The sequence below is a fragment of the Oncorhynchus masou genome, chromosome 1, assembly GCF_036934945.1.
Source record: "Oncorhynchus masou masou isolate Uvic2021 chromosome 1, UVic_Omas_1.1, whole genome shotgun sequence".
Lineage (NCBI taxonomy): Eukaryota > Metazoa > Chordata > Actinopteri > Salmoniformes > Salmonidae > Oncorhynchus > Oncorhynchus masou.
The window spans coordinates 19937171-19960479 of record NC_088212.1 but is presented as its reverse complement, the minus strand read 5'-3'; the positions used below and the strand labels follow the sequence as shown (position 1 = coordinate 19960479).

General features: G+C 42.5%; 2 protein-coding genes and 1 pseudogene across 3 annotated transcripts; 2 read left to right on the top strand and 1 right to left on the bottom strand.

Annotated features, from left to right (window-relative positions):
- The first annotated feature begins 573 nt into the window (after window positions 1–573).
- On the top strand, window positions 574–5889 carry LOC135540705 (proprotein convertase subtilisin/kexin type 5-like). The gene is made up of 12 exons (XM_064967254.1): window positions 574–661; window positions 772–975; window positions 1118–1201; window positions 1468–1663; window positions 1902–2116; window positions 2337–2579; window positions 2739–2972; window positions 3170–3347; window positions 3503–3759; window positions 4161–4267; window positions 4386–4581; window positions 4855–5889. Exons 1-12 carry the CDS (start codon window positions 574–576, stop codon window positions 5274–5276), a joined length of 2424 nt encoding a protein of 807 aa, XP_064823326.1. The 3' UTR covers window positions 5277–5889.
- A 2228-nt stretch (window positions 5890–8117) lies between these two features.
- On the bottom strand, window positions 8118–18035 carry rfk (riboflavin kinase). 2 transcript variants are annotated; one of them, XM_064957598.1, is made up of 4 exons: window positions 17540–18035; window positions 13553–13704; window positions 12500–12608; window positions 8118–10864 (listed from the first exon to the last, which is right to left on the bottom strand). In XM_064957598.1, exons 1-4 carry the CDS (start codon window positions 17619–17621, stop codon window positions 10713–10715), a joined length of 495 nt encoding a protein of 164 aa, XP_064813670.1. In that variant the 5' UTR covers window positions 17622–18035; the 3' UTR covers window positions 8118–10712. The 2 variants fall into 2 exon arrangements, with proteins under 2 accessions (XP_064813670.1, XP_064813753.1); XM_064957681.1 differs by having other exon boundaries at window positions 12506–12608; window positions 17540–18034.
- A 2365-nt stretch (window positions 18036–20400) lies between these two features.
- LOC135539872 (beta-1,3-galactosyl-O-glycosyl-glycoprotein beta-1,6-N-acetylglucosaminyltransferase-like) lies at window positions 20401–21909 on the top strand (annotated as a pseudogene).
- Window positions 21910–23309: the final 1400 nt, after the last annotated feature.

Here is a 23309-nt window from a genome sequence, read left to right as displayed (position 1 = left end):
TGGATCCCATTCATCCCCACAGTGGGCAGATAGGTGTAGGAGTGGCGACAGCCTGGTCTGATGCTAGGCTGCCATCTGCTGGCATGAAAAGGGAACCTTTCAAATGATAGCTGTTGGTTATGTCTTAATCGTGTGGAGTGGCTTCCTCTCTTCGTCTTCTTGCCTTCACATTCACTGATGTGAAAAACTGGACAGGTGAGAGCAGATTCACAGGAAGTTTCTTATCCACCATATTGCCTAATGTTTTCGGCTCAGTGCAGATTATGAAGAGAAGACTGATAGTGGAATCCACCACATTATTGAGATGCACCCAGTAACTGCCAGGGTGAGGAATGAGATGGACAGTGAAACTGACTTTTGGATGAATGATTGACACCAATCCTTTCCTCCATACAGAAAACCCCAAGCAATGTGTCACCTGTGCAAAGGAGTACTATCAGTAAGTTCATTTCTTACAGTTCCACTGCAGCCTGTAGAGATATTGTGCTGTGGCTCACCTCTCTGTCTTTGTGGAGGTTCGGGCCTGATTGCCACACGAGCTGCCCAGACAGGACCTACAGTGTTATTGATACCATGACATGTGCCAAGTGTGAAGACAGCCACTGTGCCAACTGTGATCAGTCCCAGTGCTACTGGTGTGAGGACGGCTTCTATGTTTCAGGTAGGACCTTTCATTCAGTTGATATTTCAACTCTGGGTTGTGCCACTGAGTCAGTTGGTACAACACACACTTTATGTCGTTGATTATTAAACGAGTGTGTGTGTCTCCAGACGGAGAGTGTGTGGAGCAGTGTAAGGAGGGTTTCTTTGTCGACGAGGAGAGTCAGGAATGCGAACCATGTCATCGGATGTGTCGTACGTGCGGCGGGCCCAACTATGACGACTGTGACTCATGTGAGGATGACTTCACTCTGAAGGACGGAGAGTGTATGGACAACCACTCCGCTTCCTGCCCTGACAAACATTTCCTCAACAGTAAGGCCTCATCTGACCTTCATACTTACTTAACTAACATTTCATATAAGTTCAGGGGTGTGCAACAGGTGGGCCAAATCTGGTCCCTGCCAAGGTTGTCTAGTGCAATATAGTCTCACTATTTGAATAAATATTTGCTCAGGTCAGGGGGAATGTGAGCAGTGCCACTCCAGCTGTAAGACATGCACAGGCTCTGGGAGGGAACAGTGTAACACCTGTGACACAGGTAAGAGTTGAGTGCATGGTATTTAGTATCTGAGTGCTGTGTTCTCCTCTATCCTCGGCCTGGAGTAGTTGCCAGAGTTTGCTTGTGTAATTGATCTGCTTTCACCTGTTTTAGTCATTCTTAAGTCATCTTTACTGTAGTTTTATGGTGTGCTTCCATTGTGAAGGTGAAGCGTGACACTTTCCATTTAGAAAATACTAGACTTTATTGAAGAATATTCAAAACGTGGTGTACGGTGACACCTGCATGCTTGTCTGGCTCTGTAGAGCGCTTTCTGATGGCCCACCAGGCGTGTGTGGCAAAGTGCCCGTCTGGTACTTTCGGCAATTCCACGTCTGGCCACTGTGACGACTGTCTGCCAGGCTGTGTTCTGTGCCAGGATGCCCATCAGTGCCAGAGGTGCCGGACTGGACACACACACCTCTACCTGCAGGGCGACCAATGTGTTCCCGAGTGCCAGAGGTCAGATCTACTCATCAATCTTTCCCCATTTTTCCATCCCTTCCCCCTGAAACTGATATGTGACCTCCACATATGCATATACACACACAGAACACTCTTACACACACGCTCCAACTAGAATGCTGTAGGTGTCTTTTTTTGTTGTTGTATTATGTGATCAGAATAATTTCTCCCCACTTGCAGTCATGTTCAGTTCCGTAAAATCCCCTTCACCTCTCCCCTCCTGTCCTATGTGCAGGGGTTACCCTAAGGGGGGCGAGTGCCAGCCCTGTGCCCCAGAGTGTGCCTCCTGCCTAGGGAACGCCACCCACTGCCTGAGCTGTGAGACCCAGTACTTGCTCCTGGAGCACTCTTGCAGAGGGCACTGTCCCGAAGGGCACTACCCCAATGAGCGAGAGTGTCTACGCTGTCCACCTGACTGCATAGAGTGTAGCCAGGATGGCCTGTGTAAGGGTAAGACTGTTGCACGGGGAGCAGAAGTGGAGGGGTCAGGGTAAAAGGGGGTGGCGGGGACGTCAGCCACAGTACGAAAAGATCCACTTTCTTTCTAATCTCCTCTATTCAGCCATAAAAAAATCATGACATTCAATATGGCGGCCATATTAAGTGTACCAATAGGAATAATTTTATATCTGTGTTTAGTATTCTCTCTCTTCCTGTGTCTCTGCACCAGAGTGTGAGGAGTACTACTTCCTACATAAGGACCAGTGTGTAGATGACTGCCCAGAGGGCTTCTTCCCCAGTGAGGAGCAGAAGGAGTGTGTGCGTTGTCACACTGACTGCGCGTCGTGTGACGGGCCTGACTCAGACGACTGTGATATGTGCAGGCACCCCGCGGCCGTGCGCTACAACGGGGAGTGCCTGTCCCAGTGTCCCTCAGACACTTACCACAACGTAGCCACCTTCGAGTGCCAGGGTACTGGGATTATACACACAACTCATTTTACCATATTTGGATCGTCTCATGACCTACCATAGGAGACATTTATTTTGTGAAGTGATAGTGCTGTGTCAAACGGATAGGCTGTGTCAAACGGATAGGCTGTGTCTAACAGATGTGACGTCTGTCTCTCAGACTGCGACAGGTCGTGTCACACCTGCTCAGGTCCCGAGCCCTCGTCCTGCCTCAGCTGTGGGCCCAACATGCGAAAGGACTCCAGTGGCCACTGTGTCTTCTACAGCCAGTGCTCCCTGCGCTCCTACAAAGATGAGGAGGGCGACTGCCAGACCTGCCACCCCCTCTGCCACCGCTGCTCAGGGCCCACCAAGGAGCACTGTCTCAGCTGCAACCCGCAGACCTTCCTGCTCAGTGAGTCACCCGTCAGCACTGACTTACAATTAATGAAAATGTGCGTTTCTTATTGGACCAAGTCCAAGTAGTCTCTCCCTGTTTCTGTCTGTTTTCTTATGGTTTTGTTCGTAATGAACATGACCAAGTTGTTCTGTGGTTAGATGATATGATGTGTGTTCTTCCTCTAACCGTGTTGTTTTTTCTGTGGTCGTCAGACAACACCTGTGTGAATGAGTGTCCGGTGGGTTTCTATGGTGATGGGGACGAGCGTGTGTGCGAGCGATGTCACTTCAGCTGTGTGTCGTGTGTGGGACGCCACAGTGTCCAGTGTGCAGCGTGTAAACCCAGCCTGTTCAAACAGGGACGTAGCTGTGTCGAGACCTGTGGTGACAGGTAGGAGACGCACACACATCAGTGAAGTCTGAAGAGCCAATCATCACTTATAAGTTACAGACAAGTTTAACCCTGGGTGCCAGTCTGTTTCTGCTTTTTTGTGGGAAAAGGAGTTGGCAGTAGAGCAGAAACAGGCATCTTCACCATTTGTGATGAACTGTCACAAGTTGTTTACGTCTCTCCCTTTCTGTAAGTCACTTCGGTAATACCATCACCTGGACTTGTGACCGGTGTGACCCGTCGTGTAGCAAGTGCAGGGATAGGGGCAGTGGGGACTGCCTGAACTGTCGTGATGGGTACCTCTACCTGAAGCAGTCGGGCCAATGCCTCCAGACGTGCCCCGCAAACTACTTCCCTGACACCAGAGCCAAAATCTGCCGCAAGTGCCACCCCACCTGCAAGACCTGCGAAGGTAAAGGCCAAATGGAACTTGCGGTCAACCTGCAATAAGGGAGAGACACAACCTAGAGACACAAGTAGCAAAGATCAACTCACTTTACTTGCATCACCTGAATAGCAATATCAACTGCTGCACTGGTTTGCATGGATATTACTGAAATCTAGTAAAAGCTCAGACTTGAAAGGTACTAGGATGTAGTGATGGTAATGTGAGCCGAGCAGCATTGACTTTGTTGAGTAGGAAGGTCATTTGATCGTCCACAAAAGGTGGTGAGTATGTTGAATTTGTGGCACAGAAATCCTGTTTTTCACTAAATGTAGCATTACAAAGGGTGTGCCATGTTGAATGCTGTACTACTGACTTCTTAGTAAGTATGACAATGTTGAGTTCCTCCCTCTGTTCTCTGTTTGCAGATGAGGGAGCCCTGTTCTGTAAGTCGTGCTTCGAGGGCTTCAGGTTTTTTGGAGGGATATGTGACTCTCCCTGTCTCGTAGGACTTTATGCTGCTTCAGCTATTTGGGTAACTCCCTCTACGGCCTCCTTCTCCAGTTCTGGTGCTAAAAATCAGGAATTATCCCAATAACTGGGTATATTCAACATCCCAGTCTGATCATCTGTGCATGTATGTGTATTCCCAGGGCTTGGATCCACAGTGTGAGAAGTGTGATCCGTCCTGTCTGGACTGTAAGGGTCCTGGACAGTGGAACTGCACTGTGTGCCCAGCCAGCCAGCTCCTAGCTGACGACGGCCGCTGTCTGTCCTGTTGCGGCAACGAGACCAGACACGACGGCAGCCCCCTCCCCCGAGAGTGTTGTGACTGCCGGGCATCACAAAGTAAGCGAAGCCCCCCTTCGCACTTTCCCATGGTTTATTTGACCATGTGAAAGCGAGCTACTGGTTAAATACCACAATGCAGGTTTGATTGAATTGGACTCTAAGTCTAAGCCATGCTGTATTGTGTGGTTGTATATTGCATACAAATGTGCTCTTGGCAAAAAAATGTATGATTGCAAGTTACAACATAAATATCAAAGCACTATACTTTCTGTGGTGACTATTCACTTACCCCTAACCTTGACCCTTTACCTCCCACTGTGTCATCCCCAGTGGAGTGCGTCTTTGGGGTGAACTTTGTGTTCCTGGGCATCGAGGAGTTGCCAGAGGGACATCTCAAGGTCTTCATCCTGGCCATCGTGCTCCTGGTGTCGGCCGTGGGTGCCGCTGTCTTCCTGTTCCTCCACTTGCGCTCCAAAGCGGGTGCTGGTTTACCCCAGACGAAGGCCAATGGTTACAAGAAGCTGGGCGCCAATGGAGGCTGGGCTGGGTCAGACTTAGACCCTGCTTCCTCCATTGGCGACTACAGTGACCGCATCGTTGAGGATGATGAGGAGGAAGAAGATGACGATGATGAAGATATTGTGTATATGGGTCCGGATGGTACAGTGTATCGGAAGTTTAAGTATGGACTCCTGGAGGAAGACGAGGACATTGAGATGGATTATGACGACGAGAGCTATTCCTTCAGATAAAGAGGAATGTAAACACAACCAGAAACCCTCAGGCGTGCCCACTACTTTTATACAATATTTATTACCTTCTGTAGTAGTGATGTATCCCAAGATGTTTACACACAAACACCTCTAAAATGTTTCCTGACCTCGATAGTGAAGATCTAAATATTTGGCACAGTAGTAGGGCTTAATATGAGGGTCTTTGAGGGAATTTCTTAAATAGTGCATTGTATTTTAGACTTGCAGGTTGGTTTGACATTTTAGAGTTTTTATTTGGACTTCTAAGGGTTAGTTTGTCATTTTAGTTCACTATTGAAGTCCAAGCACTTTGTAATCAATATTGCGAGACGAATGAGACAGAGGCTGATTGCATCACTGAGAGATTCATCCAGTTTCACTCATGCACTGCTAAAGGGACAGTAAGATAGAGGTGAAAATATTTTTATGTAACTTATTTTGATTATAGAATTGGAGCTCATTAAAATACTTAATCTCCCTGAGTTTTTGGATCCCATGCATGTGAAACAGTAGTGTTGATTTATAATAATCAGAAAGATCATTTTCTCTTTGTTGAGGTGAATCAATGTTTACTTGAATAAAGTTGGAGTTACTGTGAGAATGTTTTCTGGAATTCTGCTGAGTCATTGTCATGAATGATTAACACACACACAAAATGTACTGAGGCATTTCAGTTGGGTCACTTCAACATAACACATGGGCTGTGGCTGAAAACTTTACTAGCTGATAAAACCTTGCTTCATTCTCAGTAGTTGGTATTCAGACTTACCTTACGGGTAGGTATAACAAGCTTGGTTGCGTGTTGTATAAATGTCATTCAACCACTGAAAACCCTCCCACTTGCTGGCCAACATATTTTCCTGTGAAGTTATTCAATAGGGTTTTCAATACATTTATCTTAAACCATCCCTTTAAATACGGTGTAACTTAAATTAGAATTTTGTCCACAGACTAGAATCAATCAAGAAAGGGTTCAGTAAGAGAATGGGTTCAATAAAAGACACATTTTAACACCAACTGGTAGATTTAAAAAATTTATCTGATTTTGTAGAATATTTTTGGCAAATTTTAGGGTTAGGAAAGTATGTATGAATCAAAAAAAATAGTTTGGAGAGTCTTTCCATATGAAATATATTGATGAATTCTGAAAATTGCCACATTCAGTTATTTAACCCATTGTAATGTTGGAAGATTAGTGTACATATAATTATAATAGGGAGAATAGTGTACATTAGTAGACTAAACCCTTGTCTGTTACCTGCACTAACTATGGAACTGGGTGATGACACAGCCAAGCATTGTGCCATGTGTCAAGTTCAAACTGTTACGCCTTGGTCTGAGCTCCACTCCATAACCTCTTCTTAAAAATATTATCAATTGTTACTAATGATCCTCAGCAACAACAACATACTTGCTGTGACAACGCTTACAGAGGAAGAAAAGTAAGGTAAACGAAACAATGTAATGAAATAGAATGATAATGTAGGCTATTCCATTGTTGTACATTCATTTACTCCAATTGGGGAAGGGGTGGTAGGGTTAGGGGAAAATAATAAAATATAAAAATGTAGACTATATACCAACTAAAGGGAACGTACAGTAAATTGGCAGTTGAATATGTTATTTGGCCTACTAACAGTCAATACTGATTGGGGTATTTAACATGATAGAAATAGGAAACAGAGAAATTTGGGGTTACCTATAATTAAGACATTTGAGTGCCCCCGCCTGCAAGTTAAAAGGCAGTACAATTGTTATTCTGCATAATGGCACAGCATATAAACTTTAATATGTGAAACATGGGAAAGTTGATATGCTTAAATTGGTTGTCTGACTGGTTTCACGTTTCACAATTCCTTTATCCAAACGGATTATTCATTTATCTAGCTCTTATCAATAGCACCTATCAATTTGTAAATTACAGTGCCTGGAGAATGCTGTTATTTATATCGAAAAAAAATTAAGTAGATGCTTTTTCCACTTGGAACCGGTAGGTTCACTAGACCTTATTCATGGTTTCCTCACGGAATTGGTGGAATTAAGTCAAAGTCAGACAGAATACGGCGTAGCTGTAACACACCTCCATTTATTCAATCTCCACCCACAATAATAAGCAGGTGAATAGCATGATTTTCTCATGCTTAAATTCAAGGTCAGAATACACAGAGAGAAAAGTGCATGAAGGGATTAACATTCCATTGATACACACTTCACTCGGGTTGGAATCGGGCCAAAGTGCATTGGATGAGAAAATCCAGCCTCTCCCTGAGACCTCCTCCAAAGAGCTTTCAGAGGAATTGAGGAGACAAGGACTAAGAAAACAAGTATTTGATGGATAATAACATTTTCAGACACAGCTTTGATACTTCTTGTCCCTTGTTTTTGACAGAGTAGGCTATCCCAAACATACAGTGTGTTGTCTCATGGCCCTCCGAGGCCACATATGTAACCAGACATTTACTTGTGTTGTGATATTTTATGCATTTGAAGGAACCATATTCAATAACAATGTATGTAATGTAATTCCTGGAAAGAAACTACTTGCAACAACCCAGTTTCCAATGAATCAGAAAAGTCCTACCCCACCATAAAATATACAATAGCTCTGAAAGCTGATCGAATTTGAGCAACGTGAGGGTGAGACGAGACATGCATTTTTGTACGTTTAATAAGATAAAGGGCTCTATTCCAGCCGCATCGCTTCAGCTTTATAGATTGAATAGAGCCATAAAACTTCAAGCAGGATCATACAGCAAGGTTCTGAAAATGAGCCCAACACACACAATGGGTCCCTGAACACAGACCCATGGTTAACTGTGATGACACAAATACACAGTTACGCTTTGTCATATTTTTTTTAATTCAAAACTATAACTCAGGACATGTTACTTCGTCAACAATTACAGCATTGCATGGTCTGATTTTGTTACGTACAAAAGAACTGTCAAATCTGTATGCCTTCACAGTTGAAATAACAAAGAATAGTTTGTACTGGAGGTCTGGAAAAACCAAGAGTTACTTGGAAAGAATTTGAATGATTTACAAGGAGGCCTATCCAGCTAAAACACATTTTGGGAACAATTAACATTCTGCCATCACACACTTTATAAAGGAACAAACAAAAGCAGAATACAAATGGAAGAACAAAAGTGGAGAAGAATCAGGTGACACTGGTCCATGACACTGTCTGATTCTACTAAGCAGTCTCAACTGAGCTAAATGTTTTCCTTGTTTAGTGATGAGATCATATGTTGGCTGAGGGTGGTGGTTCGGTGCCAAACTGGAGAGCAACCCTACAACACTATTACTACCAGATGCCTTCGAGGAGTAGTTACCTAATCCAACACTAATGCATAGGCTACTTGATCAGAAATATGAGCCATGTTTTTGGATAGTTCAATGAGAGCTTCGAGCTACACTGATTTATAGAACATCTCTGACCAGTACGTATATAAAGGGCACAATGATCAAAACACAAGCTACAAAACAAGCTGCTTCATGGTCTGGGGAGGTTTGTATTGTTTATACAATTACCACAGAGTACACTGACCTCATTAACCAGACCTTGGCCTTCAGAGTAATGCCATTACAGGCTGAAAACTGGAGCTGGGAAAAACAGAGACAAACAAAATGTCCCTTCTTGAGTTGTGTTTGCTTACTGTATGTATTACTACAGTAGTATGGTGATAGCTAACGTTACAAGATAAAAGTATACTGGTTTAATGGAATAACTGCTTATAATATCTTTACATGGTTGGATGCTAAGATAATACATGCAGTAGAAGCCATGTTTCACCAATCCTCTTCCCTGGTGTTTGTCCACAACAAACTGATGATAGGGAAAGTCAGATTAGTCCGACAATGGGGTGCCCTGGGTTTCAATTAGCACAGATTCTGCTGAGTTTGTTTGTGAGAAAATGTATGTATATGTTGGGCTGTGACAATATGTGTGTGAATGTGGTATTAAGGCACAGTACTGCCAACTAGTCAGGCGTATAGGTCTGGGGAACACAATAATTAGTCCCCTCTTCTACAACTGGTGCTCCGAGTCACTATTCTAACCAGAAACCTTCCCTAAGGACTTTTAGGTGCTCGGCGAGATGCTTATTTCAGCCATTTGCATAGCGTTCAATATGACATTGTATCGATTTACATATGCATCTATCAACTGCTTACGACATACAGTACATTTTCTGCATGAAAGGGAATTTAAGGTCAGCTGCAATAAAAAGGCCAGGATTTCTTTGAGAGGAATATAGTCTCTTATTTCCAGAGTCGGTCTACGAAAACAGTAATATATTATGAATAGCCATGTTTTTTCCTCTACCAATATTAGAGACTCTTAAATACAGTACATCTCAAATCACATGAACTCAATTTTTAACAACTAGGCTATTTACAGCAGCTATAAAGCACTACATATGTATGCTCTCAACACTCCTCTGTCCTCTGAGAAAATGACAAAGAGAAAAAAAAACATGCATCTGTAGAGAATCAGAGGCCTGGACTTACTCCTCTTGTACCATATCATTGCTCATCTCAGTGGAATTAGGGTCCAAACATGGTTAAGTCAGTAAAAACTACATTGTTGAAACTTTCAGACACTTAAGTGGGGCCATTTGGTTATTTTCTCCCTCACAAAACTTAAATAAAATGTCCCTCATTTGTGGGGAGGTAAAATGCTGGATTTGACCAATGAGGAACTATACAAATGAAGGACATCAGAAAGCTGAAGCTACATTGACATTTTCTCCAACCATGTAGCTCAAAATCTGAGGTGGTAGGGACAGGGAATAGATACTCTCATTCACAGGTTTGGTCTACGAAAACAGTAATATATAAAAACTAGCCATACTGTACATCAAATAAAATAAAGCACTTGAATTCAGCGAAGTGTATAATGCAATTATTTAGCCTAGATTACATGCAGTGTACGTTGAGGACTTCTCTGCTTCAAGGCAGACATTTTTAATACATCTGAATATGAAAAGGATGAATACATTTTGACGGCAAAGCTGAGACTAAACTCCAATTCTAAACCAATACAAAATGACCATTCATTTCTATTAGCAGTGGTTTGATGGTACAGGGCTTGTGACGAGAGACAATTTGTTCCCCCTCAACACACAAAGATCACATTCACGTCCTGGAGATGACCCAGTTAATGCAAGATAACGTGCGTGTTCATTAGGCACCAAACTTGTCCGACAAAGAAACTTGTTCTCCATTGGAAAAAGTTTGTAATGGTTTTTGGTATTGTGCCCTAATGAACACGACCATGGTCTAAATGTAGCTTCAGATACGAAAACTTGATCCTCAAAACAAAATCTCTACAGAGGACTGAATAAGTAGCATATTGGCCATTGGTGTGGTAGTGATTACAGAGAGAAAGACAGAGCAGAGCAAAGACAGGAGAGCCCATTAGTTGTTCAGAAGTCAGTGGCCGTTCATGATCTTGTTGGATGTTGTCATGGACGTGCTGGCGGTGGCTCTAAAGAAGTTGTCCTCTTTGAGTTTGAGGTGTTCTGGGAGCTCCAGGTTTCTCTTGGCCTCCTCAATGTCATGGTTGATTGCTGCTATGAGGGCATCTGCAAAAAACAGAGACAGGTGAGAATGTGTTGCCTTAGGTCTCTGAGGATTGCAGTGTGTACATGGATGGGGGAAAGTGTGTGAGAATGTGTGTGTGTGTGATATAGATATATACAATACCAGTCAAAAGTTTGGACACCTACTCATTCAAGAATTTCTTTATTTTGACTATTTTCTACATTGTAGAATAATAGTGAAGACATAAAAACTATGAAATAACACATAAGGAATAATGTAGTAACTAAAAAAAGTGTTAAACAAATCAAAATATATTTGATATTCTTCAAAGTGATGACAGCTTTGCACACTCTTGACATTCTCTCAACCAGCTTCATGAGGTAGTCACCTAAAACGCATTTCAATTAAACAGGTGTGCCTTGTAAAAGTTAATTTGTGGAATTGCTTTCCTTCTAAATGTGTTTGAGCCAAGCAGTTGTGTTGTGGTAGGGTTGGTATACCGAAGCCCTATTTGGTAAAAGACCATGTCCATATTATGGCAAGAACTGCTCAAATAAGCAAAGAGAAACCACAGTCCATCCTTACTTTAAGACAAAGGTCAGTCAATGCGGAATATTTCAAGCACTTTGAAAGTTTCTTCAAGTGCAGTTGCAAAAACCATCAAGCACTGACTTGCCTAGTTAAATAAAGGTTAAATAAAAATAAAAGCACTATGAGTGGCTCTCATGAGGACCCCCACAGGGAAGGAAGAGTTAACTCTAATGAACTTATCCTCTGTGGCAGAGGTACCAACCTCAAATTGCAGCCCAAATAAATGCTTCAGAGTTCAAGTAACAGACACATCTCAACATCAACTGTTCAAAGGAGACTGCGTGAATCAGGCCTTCATTGTTCGAATTGCTACAAAGAAACCACGACTACAGGACACCAATAAGAAGACTTGCAAGGGCCAAGAAACATGAGTATTTGATGAGACCAAATTTTAGATTTTTGGTTCACAGAGTAGGTGAATGGATGATCTCTGCATGTGTGGTTCCCACCATGAAGCATGGAGGTGTGATGGTGCTTTGCTGGTGACACCGTCAGTGATTTATTTAGAATTCAAGGCACACTTAACCAGCATGGCTACCACCGCATTCTGCAGAGATACGCCATCCCATCTGGTTTACGCTTAGTGGGACTATCATTTGTTTTTCAACAGGACAATGACCCAACACCTACAGGCTGTGTAAGGGCTATTTGACCAAGAAGGAGAGTGATGGAGTGCTGCATCAGATGACCTGGCCTCCACAATCACCCGACCTCAACCCAATTGATATGGATTGGGATGAGTTTGACCGCAGAGTGAAGGAAATGGAGCCAACAAGTGCTCAGTATATATGCGAACTCCTTCAAGACTGCTGGAAAAGCATTCCAGGTGACTACCTCACGAAGCTCGTTGAGAGAATGTCAAGAGTGTGCAAAGCTGTCATCAAGGCAAAGGGTGGCTACTTTGAAGAATCTCAAATAACACTTTTGGTTACTACATGATTTAATGTGTTATTTCATAGTTTTGATGTCTTCACTATTATTCTACAATGTAGAAAACAGTAAAAATAAAGAAAACCCCTTGAATGAGGTGGTGTGTCCAAACTTTTGACTGGTACTGTATCTCACACACGTACACCAGTACTCACTCTTACCAAGCGAGTCATAGCTCCTCTCTGGACGGATGTAGCCCACCATGACTACACTGAGGATCTGTCCATAGAAATCTTCCTTAAATGTGTGTATCACATGAGTCTCCTGCAATAGACATCAACTAATAAACATCTGAATCAATAACCATCAGCACGTGACCACTACAAGTCCCAATAAACATACATACTAAGGAAAACAAAGCAGTCAACACTACCACCAAGTCTGATTCCCTTCAGAAATCAGTCTTCATATCCACCACAAAACACACTAACAATACAAGTCAAATAAGAATGTTTACACTCGGGTTGGGCAGGTATACGATCATATTTGAAATACCGGCGGTATGATAATAAATGAAAATGTTTGCACTTTTTAAACAAATACCTGCAATCAATGTGTGCACTGGTTGAAAGATAAAGCTACTTTTTATTCCCCAACGCAGTGAGTGTCATCTTAAGCCAATGTCCACAAACCTATGTATTGACATAGGGTTGTCACAAGCCATAGTCACGGCACTACTTCCGCTAAAATGTCTATGGCAGGGTCATCACTAGTTAACAAAACCACCGCCATAATTATGGCTAAACCCTGCTCATTTCTACAATATCTATTGAAAATGTATTTTAAACCTAACCAACACCACACTGTTAACCCTAACCTTAAATTATGTCTAAAAAGCTAGCCAATTTGAACTTTGTGGCTGGGTTAACTAGTGACAACCCTATGGCAATGTGTGTTGAGATGGGTATAACATATACCAGGATAATACCAGATAAGGTAGTATGACATCATACCAGGATAATACCAGATAAGGTAGTATGACATCATACCGGGATAATACCGTACAAGGTAGTATGGTATAAGGTAGTATGACAATCTGAAGTGTCCAACACCTTGTAGAGTCCATGCCAAAACTAATTGAGGCTGTTCTGAGGGCAAAAGGGGGTGAAACTCAATATTAGGAAGGTGTTCCTAATGTTGTGTATACTCAGTGTATATAGGCTGAAATAATTGTATATATACTATATGGGTGGGCAAGCTGCACTTGCCATGGATTTCTTGGTGTTTTTGTAGTAGGGGTTCCAGCCGATGCTCATCACCATCTTGTGGATGTCTCCGCTGCCCACGCATGCCCAGCCATAGTAGATCCCTGTGCTGATGTCGCCAGGGAGGTGCTCCACCACGGAGTCTGGGAAGTTGGCTGATCAGAAGAGACATTAAAAGGACATTTAAGTCAATCAATCCGATGTGTCTGCAGTGAGTGTCCATTTGATCACTAACCCACTCAATAAAAAGGACAACAAAAGGTATTTCCATATTTGTCTGAAAAGGGTAAGGTTGACTTCACCAGCAATAGTCTTAACTTGACAGTATTCTTATTGACCAAGTAATCGCATTCCATCAAATGCATTTCTGCCTAACCTTGTAAGGACGCTTTTATCATATTTCATGTTGGAAGCAGAATCCCTTTTGGCTTCCATGAATGACATTGAAAACAAATCAACGTGTTCAACAGCTGTACTGGCTACGGTCACATACAAGAGAAACGGGTTAGCCTACCATCTAGAGGTCGACCGATTGATCGGAATGGCCGATTAATTAGGGCCGATTTCAAGTTTTCATAACAATCGGAAATCAGTATTTTTAGACACTGATTTTGCCAACTTTTTTTTTTTTACACCTTTATTTAACTAGACCAACGCTCTAACCACCTGCCTCTCATTGCACTCCACAAGGAGCCTGCCTGTTACGCAAATGCAGTAGAAGCCAAGGTAAGTTGCTAGCTAGCATTAAACTTATCTTGTAAAAAAATAAAAAATAAAAAAATCAATCAATCAGGAATCTACTATGGCTGGGTGTGTGTGGGCAGCGGAGACATCCACAAGATGGCAGCTACCACAGCCAGTTCAGCTCTAGCCATCTGTTAGGTAGCAGCATCAAACAGCTGTTGTATGTAAATGTTTTATTGCCTTTTTGCCCTGTTTCAACATAAGTAAATTAACTTGACTAGCTTTCACCAGTTGATGTACCATTACAGCTAGTCAAAAATTGGCCAACGTAAGCAAAATAGCTAGCTCACTAACCTCAGCTATTATTTTGGCCATCCAGACTATTTGCATTGCACCCCTGCTGCTACACCGGTGCCCCCGCACAAAAATTATTTAATAGAATAGCATGTCATTTCACTTAATCCGGCATAGCCAAAGACATGACAGCTCATAAGTAAGCATTTCACTGTATGGTCTACACCTGTTGTATTTGGCACGTGTGACTAATACAATTAGCCTCAATCACACTACACCTGAATCAAATGATGAAACCAGCAGCCAAATGATTGAAGACCGATATTCTGACATTTGACAGTGCAATGTGAGTTTTTATTAGAGTCAGTATAGCAATATAACTTTTCACACTGACACGGTATAAACAGCGCTACACTGTCATGGTGTATAGCAGTACACAAAACTACACCCATGTCTTAACAGGATCAGATGATGACAGGAGTCAGAGAATGTTGATACTGGAGACTTATCAGAAGATAGCTGCTAAAAAATGCATTGCCATTAATTGCAAGGTTGGTTATCCTCCCACAAATGCTACAATGGATGGCAGAAATGTCAAATTATGCATCACTAGATTTGATTTATTAAGGGTATACTGTGCAACTTTCATAAGGTCTGGGTGGCTTATATGAAATACTGTATGCCAAAAGGGGGCTATATTGAAAACAGTATTTTTTTTTAGGTTGCACAGTCACAAATAGATTATTTTCATGGCACACGAGACACCAGTCTGATTTGTGCCCCTCTCTGGACTAATCCACTGAGGAGGCCGGGAGATACCACAGTCCAAGAATATGGGGATTGTGACTCAGATGCACAAGGCATGACTATGACTAGAATGCGCTGTCTCCCGCCATTTCATTTCACTCAATCTATGCTACACTTGTGAGAAACAAGTTTTTGTTTATTTATTTGTCAATTTATATTCTGTGTATTTTGTTTTTTACGCTCCTGTCAACTTAGTTCACTGTCTGTAACAGATTGTAGTTTTGGGAACAGAAAACTGTAATGAAATGTTTAATCTTTGAGTAAATTATCTTGTTCCATCTTCTTCCACTGCTGGCCACTAGGCTTCTGCTAACTACCATATTTGGTACTGAGTGGAAAAGACAACTGAATGCTTCACATTTATACATCCGGTGAAATATCTCTCATTGTTCCATCTGTGGTATAACAGAGTGGAATAAGGTTTGTTGACTTTACCCTTTGCTAAAGTACAAAAAAAAGGTATTGTTTAGGAGTGCAAAGGCGAATTGAGTTATAGCACACAAGCACTTCACACAGTTGGCGTTCCATAACATGTGGTCCACACCGCTCGCGTGGCAAAATAAGTGTTATTCAATCATTGCACCCACACTGCTCACGAGCGTCTGTGTTCTACTTGTGAAGCTCAACGCGCTGCAAAACCTGGTCCACACTCCAGTCGGTTGTAGTAATGTTATAAAGTTGGTTGCCAACCTCCATATAAAAGTCCAAAGAAGAAAAAGAAGCCTGAAGGAAGGAGGAGATGACGAGACAAATTTAGTTTACCATTTTATCTGTGGATTAATTGTCAGAGTTGTGCATTTCAGGTAAAATAACAAACCAATGTTTAAATCCCTGGACAAATTAACTAGCAACAGCAAGCTAGCTAGCTAAATTGCCATAAATGTTTAATGATTTTTGACCTGTCCCCAAATTAATTAATTGGTTCAGAGTTTGTTTTGATATTTCGACATTCGTGTCATGGTCGCGTCTGGTGTGGGTGAACAAAATCAATTTGTGCAGGGTCTGGTCAGCATGTAACTTAAATATCCAAATATGTGCTACAAATCTTTGTTGTAACTATGGGTCAATCAAAACAGCTTCAGTAGTTAGCGTTTGTGGCTACAGTAAATAACGTTAGCGAGCAAATGTGCGTTGTACATATAACATGTCAAATATCTTTCGGGCAAGTCCACCACTAGCTAGTAAAACAATAACGTTATAACTTAGCTCGGTAGGGTAACTCAAGCATGGACTTTGGTTTCATTGTTTCAGCGAGACAGCCCACTCAATGTTTTTCTGGTTTATATACAGTCAATGAACTAACATGCTGACCAAACCGGGCCATCACACGCACATTGATTTTGTTCACCCATAATAGCAATCAGGACACACAGGTTGAGATATCAAAACAAACTCTGAACCAACTACATTCATTTGGGGACAGGTCGAAAAGCATTAAACATTTATGGCAATTTAGCTTGCTGTTGCTAGCTAATTAGTCCTGGGATATAAACATTGGGTTGTTACCTGAAATGCACAAGGTCCAACAATTAATCCAGATAAAACGGTAAAAATAATTAGTTTCTCGTCATCTCTCCTCCTTCCTCGGGTATCTTTAAAAAAAACGTATTTGGACTTTATACAGCGCATTACTACAACCGACATGAGTGTGGATGTCAGTTCTTTCTATCACCCATGTATATGCGCCTAAACACCAATGAGGAGATGGGAGAGGCCGGACTTGCCCCGCGACTGGCCACGCACAAGAGCAGTGTGGTTGCAATGATTGAATAACATAAGTACATTTATCGCTTTGCGAGCGGTGTGGTAAGAATGGCAGGCTAACTAACGTTAGCTAGTTATGTAACCGGTAGCTTGCGACACAGACATTGCAGCCAGCTAACGTTAGCCCGGCTGTCGAGCAAACGTTTTACTGTTGGGAATCCTACTTCAGTCAAATCAAAATGAAGCTAAAATACTACATTAGCTAGATTCCTAGCTAAAAGTACTAACGTTAACTAGCACTTGACACAACGCAAACCAATGTTGGCTAACGCGTATGTTGCTAGCAGCAGTGTTAACGTTATGCCGGTGAAGCGTAACGTTAACACACAATCATAAACAAAACATTTTGTTAACTAACGACATGCCATCGAAGCATACCGTTAAGACAAACATATTGGGTGATAGCTATCACTTTAATGTGGACGTTAGCTACGTCGTTACCTGTGGGAATCCCTAGCTCTTTGCTTCCTCGTCCGAATCCTCGAACGACTTCCCCTCGGGAGAAATACGGAAGACTCTTCATGTCTCCTTCTTTCCAACTGGGGACGGCTTTCAGTTAACGTTAGTTTGCTAGCTAAAATGTTAGCGGGCTGTGTAACTAGTTGGCGAGCTACCTAGTCAAGCCTATGCAGTGTCTCAAAAAATATATTTCTGTACCGTTATCTAACAATACACACTGCCGAGAATGACCTCGAAAGACAGCTAGCAAGCTAACCACTGATAACTAGCAACAGAGATGATTCCTACTCAGCGCAAGGACCACAGTTCGCCCTTTAATGCTGAACGCCGAAAATGACAAAACAGTTCTCTTATCTATGCTAAGTTAGCTTGATATACTTATCTTTAACCCCGTTTCCGATTTGGCCAAGTACCTAGCTAGCCTATTTGAAGTTGTGATTGTGGTCGATTCTTCTTCTGGGGATTTTATATGGCGGTTGGCAACCAACTTTAAGGTGCATCACCGCCACCAACTGGACTGGAGTTTGGACAGGGAAACCAAGACTGTTCTCAGAGCAGGTCGGCGGGTTTTTTTTTTTACCAGCAAATGTTATTTTTAGTAGCAGGTGAGGAGAATTAACGTGGCAGGTTAATATAATCAGGTTAAGAAAAGGGTTAGCTAAAATGCTACAATTGTCCTCGACGTGACTCAAACATACAACCAGGTCTGCCCTGAGAATCAATCGAGTTATAAAGCCCTTTTTTTACATCAGCCGATGTCACAAAGTGCTATACAGAAACCCAGCCTAAAACCACAAACAGCAAGCAATGTAGAAGCAAGGTTTTCACTAATGCCATAATGCTAAAAACGCAGCAGGCATAAAAGAAATGGAACAGATTTGGAAGGTCGGGGGGAGTTTGTGATGCTCCTCATTTGGTGTGACGCAGACAGGGTTGCGTTAGTGGTGAAACAGAAGAGTCATCGTCTGTTCTTTTGAGGTTTTTAATGAATTAAAACATACAATCAACCTTCAGTGAAGCCGCTCAACATTTACATTACATTCAGTCATCTAACAGACTCCCTCCAAGAGTGACCCACAGAAGCATCCAGCGTCAACGTCCTGCCCAAGGGCACGTCGACAGATCTCCCAACAAGTCGAAAAAAGGACCCGAACCAGCGACCTATCGGACACTTGCCCAAGCTCCCAACCCTCGCAAGCTCCCCTCACAGGACAACAAATATCAAAACAGCAAGGCCAACTGTGTACGTTTGATCAGGGGCGAAATTTTGGTTTTAGAAGTGTGTGTGTGTGGGGGGAGGGGTCATTATTTGTATATATTTTTAATCCAGTCGGTTAAAAACTCCAGTCTACCCAACCTCTCGGAGGCATCCACATGGTCCTAAAGCACACCGTTGCATCGTTTTTATATAATGTTCCAATGATAAAAATGGGGGAGACGTGTGTGTCTGTGTGTGTGCACGTGTGCTTTTGAATGCGAGGGTGTGTATATGCATGTGTATGTAACCGGTGCGAAATGGCTTGCGAGTTAATGGGGTGAGCGCTAATAGCGTTTCAATTAGTGACGTAATTTGCTCTGAGACCTTGAAGTAGTTGTTTCCCTTGCTCTGCGAGTGCCACGGCTTTTGTGGAGCCGTACTTTGTGGGATGCAGTTGTTGTGTTCAGAGGGTCCCTGGTTCGAGCCCATATTGGAGCGAGGAGAGGGACAGAAGCAACACTGTTACATGTACACGCACCTGTGCGGCCTCAGGCAAACAGGCATGGGATGTAACAGCGTTGCCCTCAGTGTCATTTAAACATACTTTTTTGTTTAGTTTATTTTGACTTAATTTTTAACTTTTAGCCTTGACCGTCATTCTATGCCCCACCCAGCAACTCCACTCCCACTTGTTTCGAGATATGGATTTCTACACGACATATATCTTTCAACTATGTTGTGATGTTAAACATACAGAACCAGTCAAAAGTTTGGACACACCTCATTCAAAGGTTTTTATTTATGTTACTATTTTCTACATTGTATAATAATAGTCAAGACATCAAAACTATGAAATAACACATATGGAATCATGTTGTAACAAAAAAAGTGTTAAACAAATCAACATATATTTCTTCAAAGTAATCACCCTTTGCCTTGATGACAGCTTTGCACATTCCCTGGCATTCTCTCAACCAGCTTTACCTGGAATGTTTTTCCAACAGTCTTGAAGGAGTTCCCACATATGCTGAGCACTTGTTGGCTGCCTTTCCTTCACTCTGCCGTCCAACTCATCCCAAACCATTTCAATTGGGTTGAGGTCGGATGATTGTGGAGGACAGGTAATCTGATGCAGCACTCCAACACTCTCCTTCGTGGTCAAATAGCCCGTACACAGCCTTGAGGTGTGTTCGGTCATTGTCCTGTTGAAAAACAAATTATTGTCCAACTAAGCGCAAACCAGGTGGGATAGCGTATCGCTGCAGAATGCTGTATCCCTGCAGAATGCTGTGGTAGCCATGCTGGTTAACTGTGCCTTATTCTACATCATTCACTGACAGTGTAACCAGCAAAGCACCATCACACCTCCTTCTCCATGCTTCACGGTGGGAACCACATGCAGAGAGCATTTGTTCACCTACTACACCTACTCAGATAAATGTTGGTTGGAACCAAAAATCTCAAATTTGGACTCATCAGACCAAAGGACAGATTTCCACTAATCTCATGTCCATTGCTTGTGTTTCTTGGCCCAAGCATCGTCTCTTCTTCTTATTGGTGTCCTTTAGTAGTGTTTTTTGTTGTTGCAGCAATTCGACCATGAAGGCCTGATTCACGCAGTCTCCTCTGAACAGTTGATGTTGAGATGTGTCTGTTACTTGAACTCTGTGAAGCAGTTATTTGGGACGCCGATCACATCCCGCAGGATGACAGTGACTGCAGCGCCAACCTGCAAGGCAACAAGATGGTCATCGAGCCGGCTAAGGTCCTGTCCATTTCACGCAGCTTCCTCAACAGCACGTGGGTCCCAGATGAGCACTACCTGGAGCTGACCCAGGACTATCAGAGGTTCAGGTCTATGCGCAAGTTACTTGAGTTCCCACTGAGTTGTGAGGAAGAATTCTTCCCCCTGGCCTTCTCGCTGGTTGTCCACCACAAGGTTGAGAACTTTGAGAGGCTGCTTAGAGCCATCTACGCCCCCAAAACTTTTACTGCGTCCACGTGGATATAAAGGCCAAAGCGTCCTTCCTTGCTTCCATCATAGCCATCACATCCTGCTTTGAAAATGTGTTCCTGGCCAGCCATCCGGTCAGTGTGGTGTATGCGAGCTGGAGCCATGTCCAGGCTGACATCAACTGTATAAGTGATCTGTACAGGGCTAGTTCACACTGGAAGTATTTCATTAACCTCTGTGGCCAGGACTTCCCCATCAAGACCAACCTGGAGATGGTGCGCAGCCTCTTGGTGCTGGCGGGGGACAACAGCATGGAGTCGGAGGGCAGGCCCAGAGGTAAGAAGAAGGAAGAAAGTGCATCAGGTTGTTGATGGCAAACTTCAAAGAACAGAGCAGAACAAAGCTCCTCTGCCCTTTGGTATACCCATCTTGTCAGGTGGGGCATACATTGTGGTGAATAGGGGCTTTGTCGTGCTGTGCTGGAGGACAGCAAGGTGTTGGCTCTTATTCAGTGGGATAATGAGACTTGGAGTCCTGATTAGTTCCTGTGGGCCACCATCCAGAGGCTTCCTGGCGTGCCCGGCTCCATGCGCCCCAAGTTAGACATGACGGACATGCACGCCCTTGCCAGGCTGGTGAAGTGGCCGTGGTATAAAGGGGTATCTATGTTAAAGTGATGTGTGTATATGGGGCCGGAGACCTGCAGTGGATGCTGCAGCAGCACCACCTCTTTGCCAACAAGTTTGACACGGACCCCATTGCTATCAGATGTCTGGAGGAGCACCTTAAGCATAAGGCCCTGGCAGAAATATACTAACGCAAATTACTTTGTGTGCTCAAAGTTTCTAACCTGTATTTGTGATCTCTGGGATCCAACTTAAATGGAACTTTTATGGCACCATCTATGTCTTATCCATCGAAAGATCATCCTAGAAAGAGGTGGTTTTATTGGGATAAATAACCAAACTTATCAAACTTTTAAAATGTCCTGGTGATTTATGTCCTAATGATTATTTACATCAATGGTCTTACCTTCATATTCCGATTGCTGATTTAATATTGAAAGTGAAAGTACAGTGTGATTTGTAAATATGGAGGGGGTATTGATAGTTTTTTGACTGATAATAATATATTCAAGTTTATATCATCTGTCTCTCATACAGACACTGTTGTGAAAAATCCAGTCCATGTTTTATTACCAATTGATGTTAGAATTCCAGTATTCCATGTTCTACTAAATAAATAGTTGCGCTACAGAGCTAGTGAACAACAATGTACAGTCGCTAATGAAATTCCTCACACCCCTTGCATGTCTTCACATGCTGCTGCCTTAAAATTCAATCTAAAAAAGGGACTAAATTGTATTGTTTCCCTATCTATCTACACAACCTATTTTACATTTTGAGTGAAAGAAAAGTTATAGAAAATATTACAAGTTACTCCAAAATACAAATGGAGGATGTATTGATTGCATGTCTTCACACCCGAGTTAATACTTGGTGGAAGCACCTTTGGCAGCCATTACAGCTGTGAATAATTTTGAATAAGATTCGACCAACATTGCAAGACTGGACAATTCAGGAACACAACACATCGAGTCATTCTGGTGTGTCTTTGGCATAAAAATGTGTCTAATTGTTCTGCCGAAAAATGTACCTTTATCCCAGGGTTAGGTTTTCAGAAGACAGGCGGGTTTCCCTCGGCTTTGCTCCTTTACTTTTTATTTTGATCTCAAGTCCCTGCCGGTGACAAGCATACTCATAACATGATGCTGCCACCACAATACTTGTATCCCTGCAACGTTTTAAGTAAAGTTTTACAAACAATATCAGACCATAAGACAGGGATCATCAACTAGATTCAGACGCCGATCAATTTTTTTGTTGTTGTTGAGAGGATGGTCGGTGGGCCAGAACATAATTACAAATCATTAGTAGACTGCAATTTGTCCGCAAGAATCCCAAACAGATATCATATTTCACTAAAACATAATAATTTCAAACCTTGCTTACATTTGTATTGATCACATGTATCATGTTTGGGAACAGATTTCTAAAATTAAAATCACTTGGAGATGATTCTGGTTTTCACAGTCTTATGTCCAACAATAATAATATTTTTTTTTTTCTCAGAAAACTTGGGGGGCCAAATAAAAGCACCCAAGGGCCAATCCCTGCCATAAGATAACATAACATAAAGAGGGACATTACAATACACTTGATCAACACTCGCAGAGAAAGGACACAATGTAGACATCAGGGCTGAAGGTAACAGATATTTACTTTTACATATGTAAATGTACAGTACGTGAATGCACAGTGGCCAACTTGAGTCACACAAACACACACACGCATGCACACACTGCAAGTGTATGTACTTGTACAGTTGGGGGCATCCTAAAATTAACCTGTACTGCAGAGCAAGAAAAACAATGATAGAACTGCACTGTCAGAGGCATATTTGAGAAACGTATTTCATTACATGGGTTATTGGTAGATGATTGCTAATAAAATTGGAGCTTGCAGTCACCCTGCGAGTGTGTCACATTAATGATGTCTCATTGCTACAGCAAAATCATTTAGAAGAGGTACCTTTTTAAT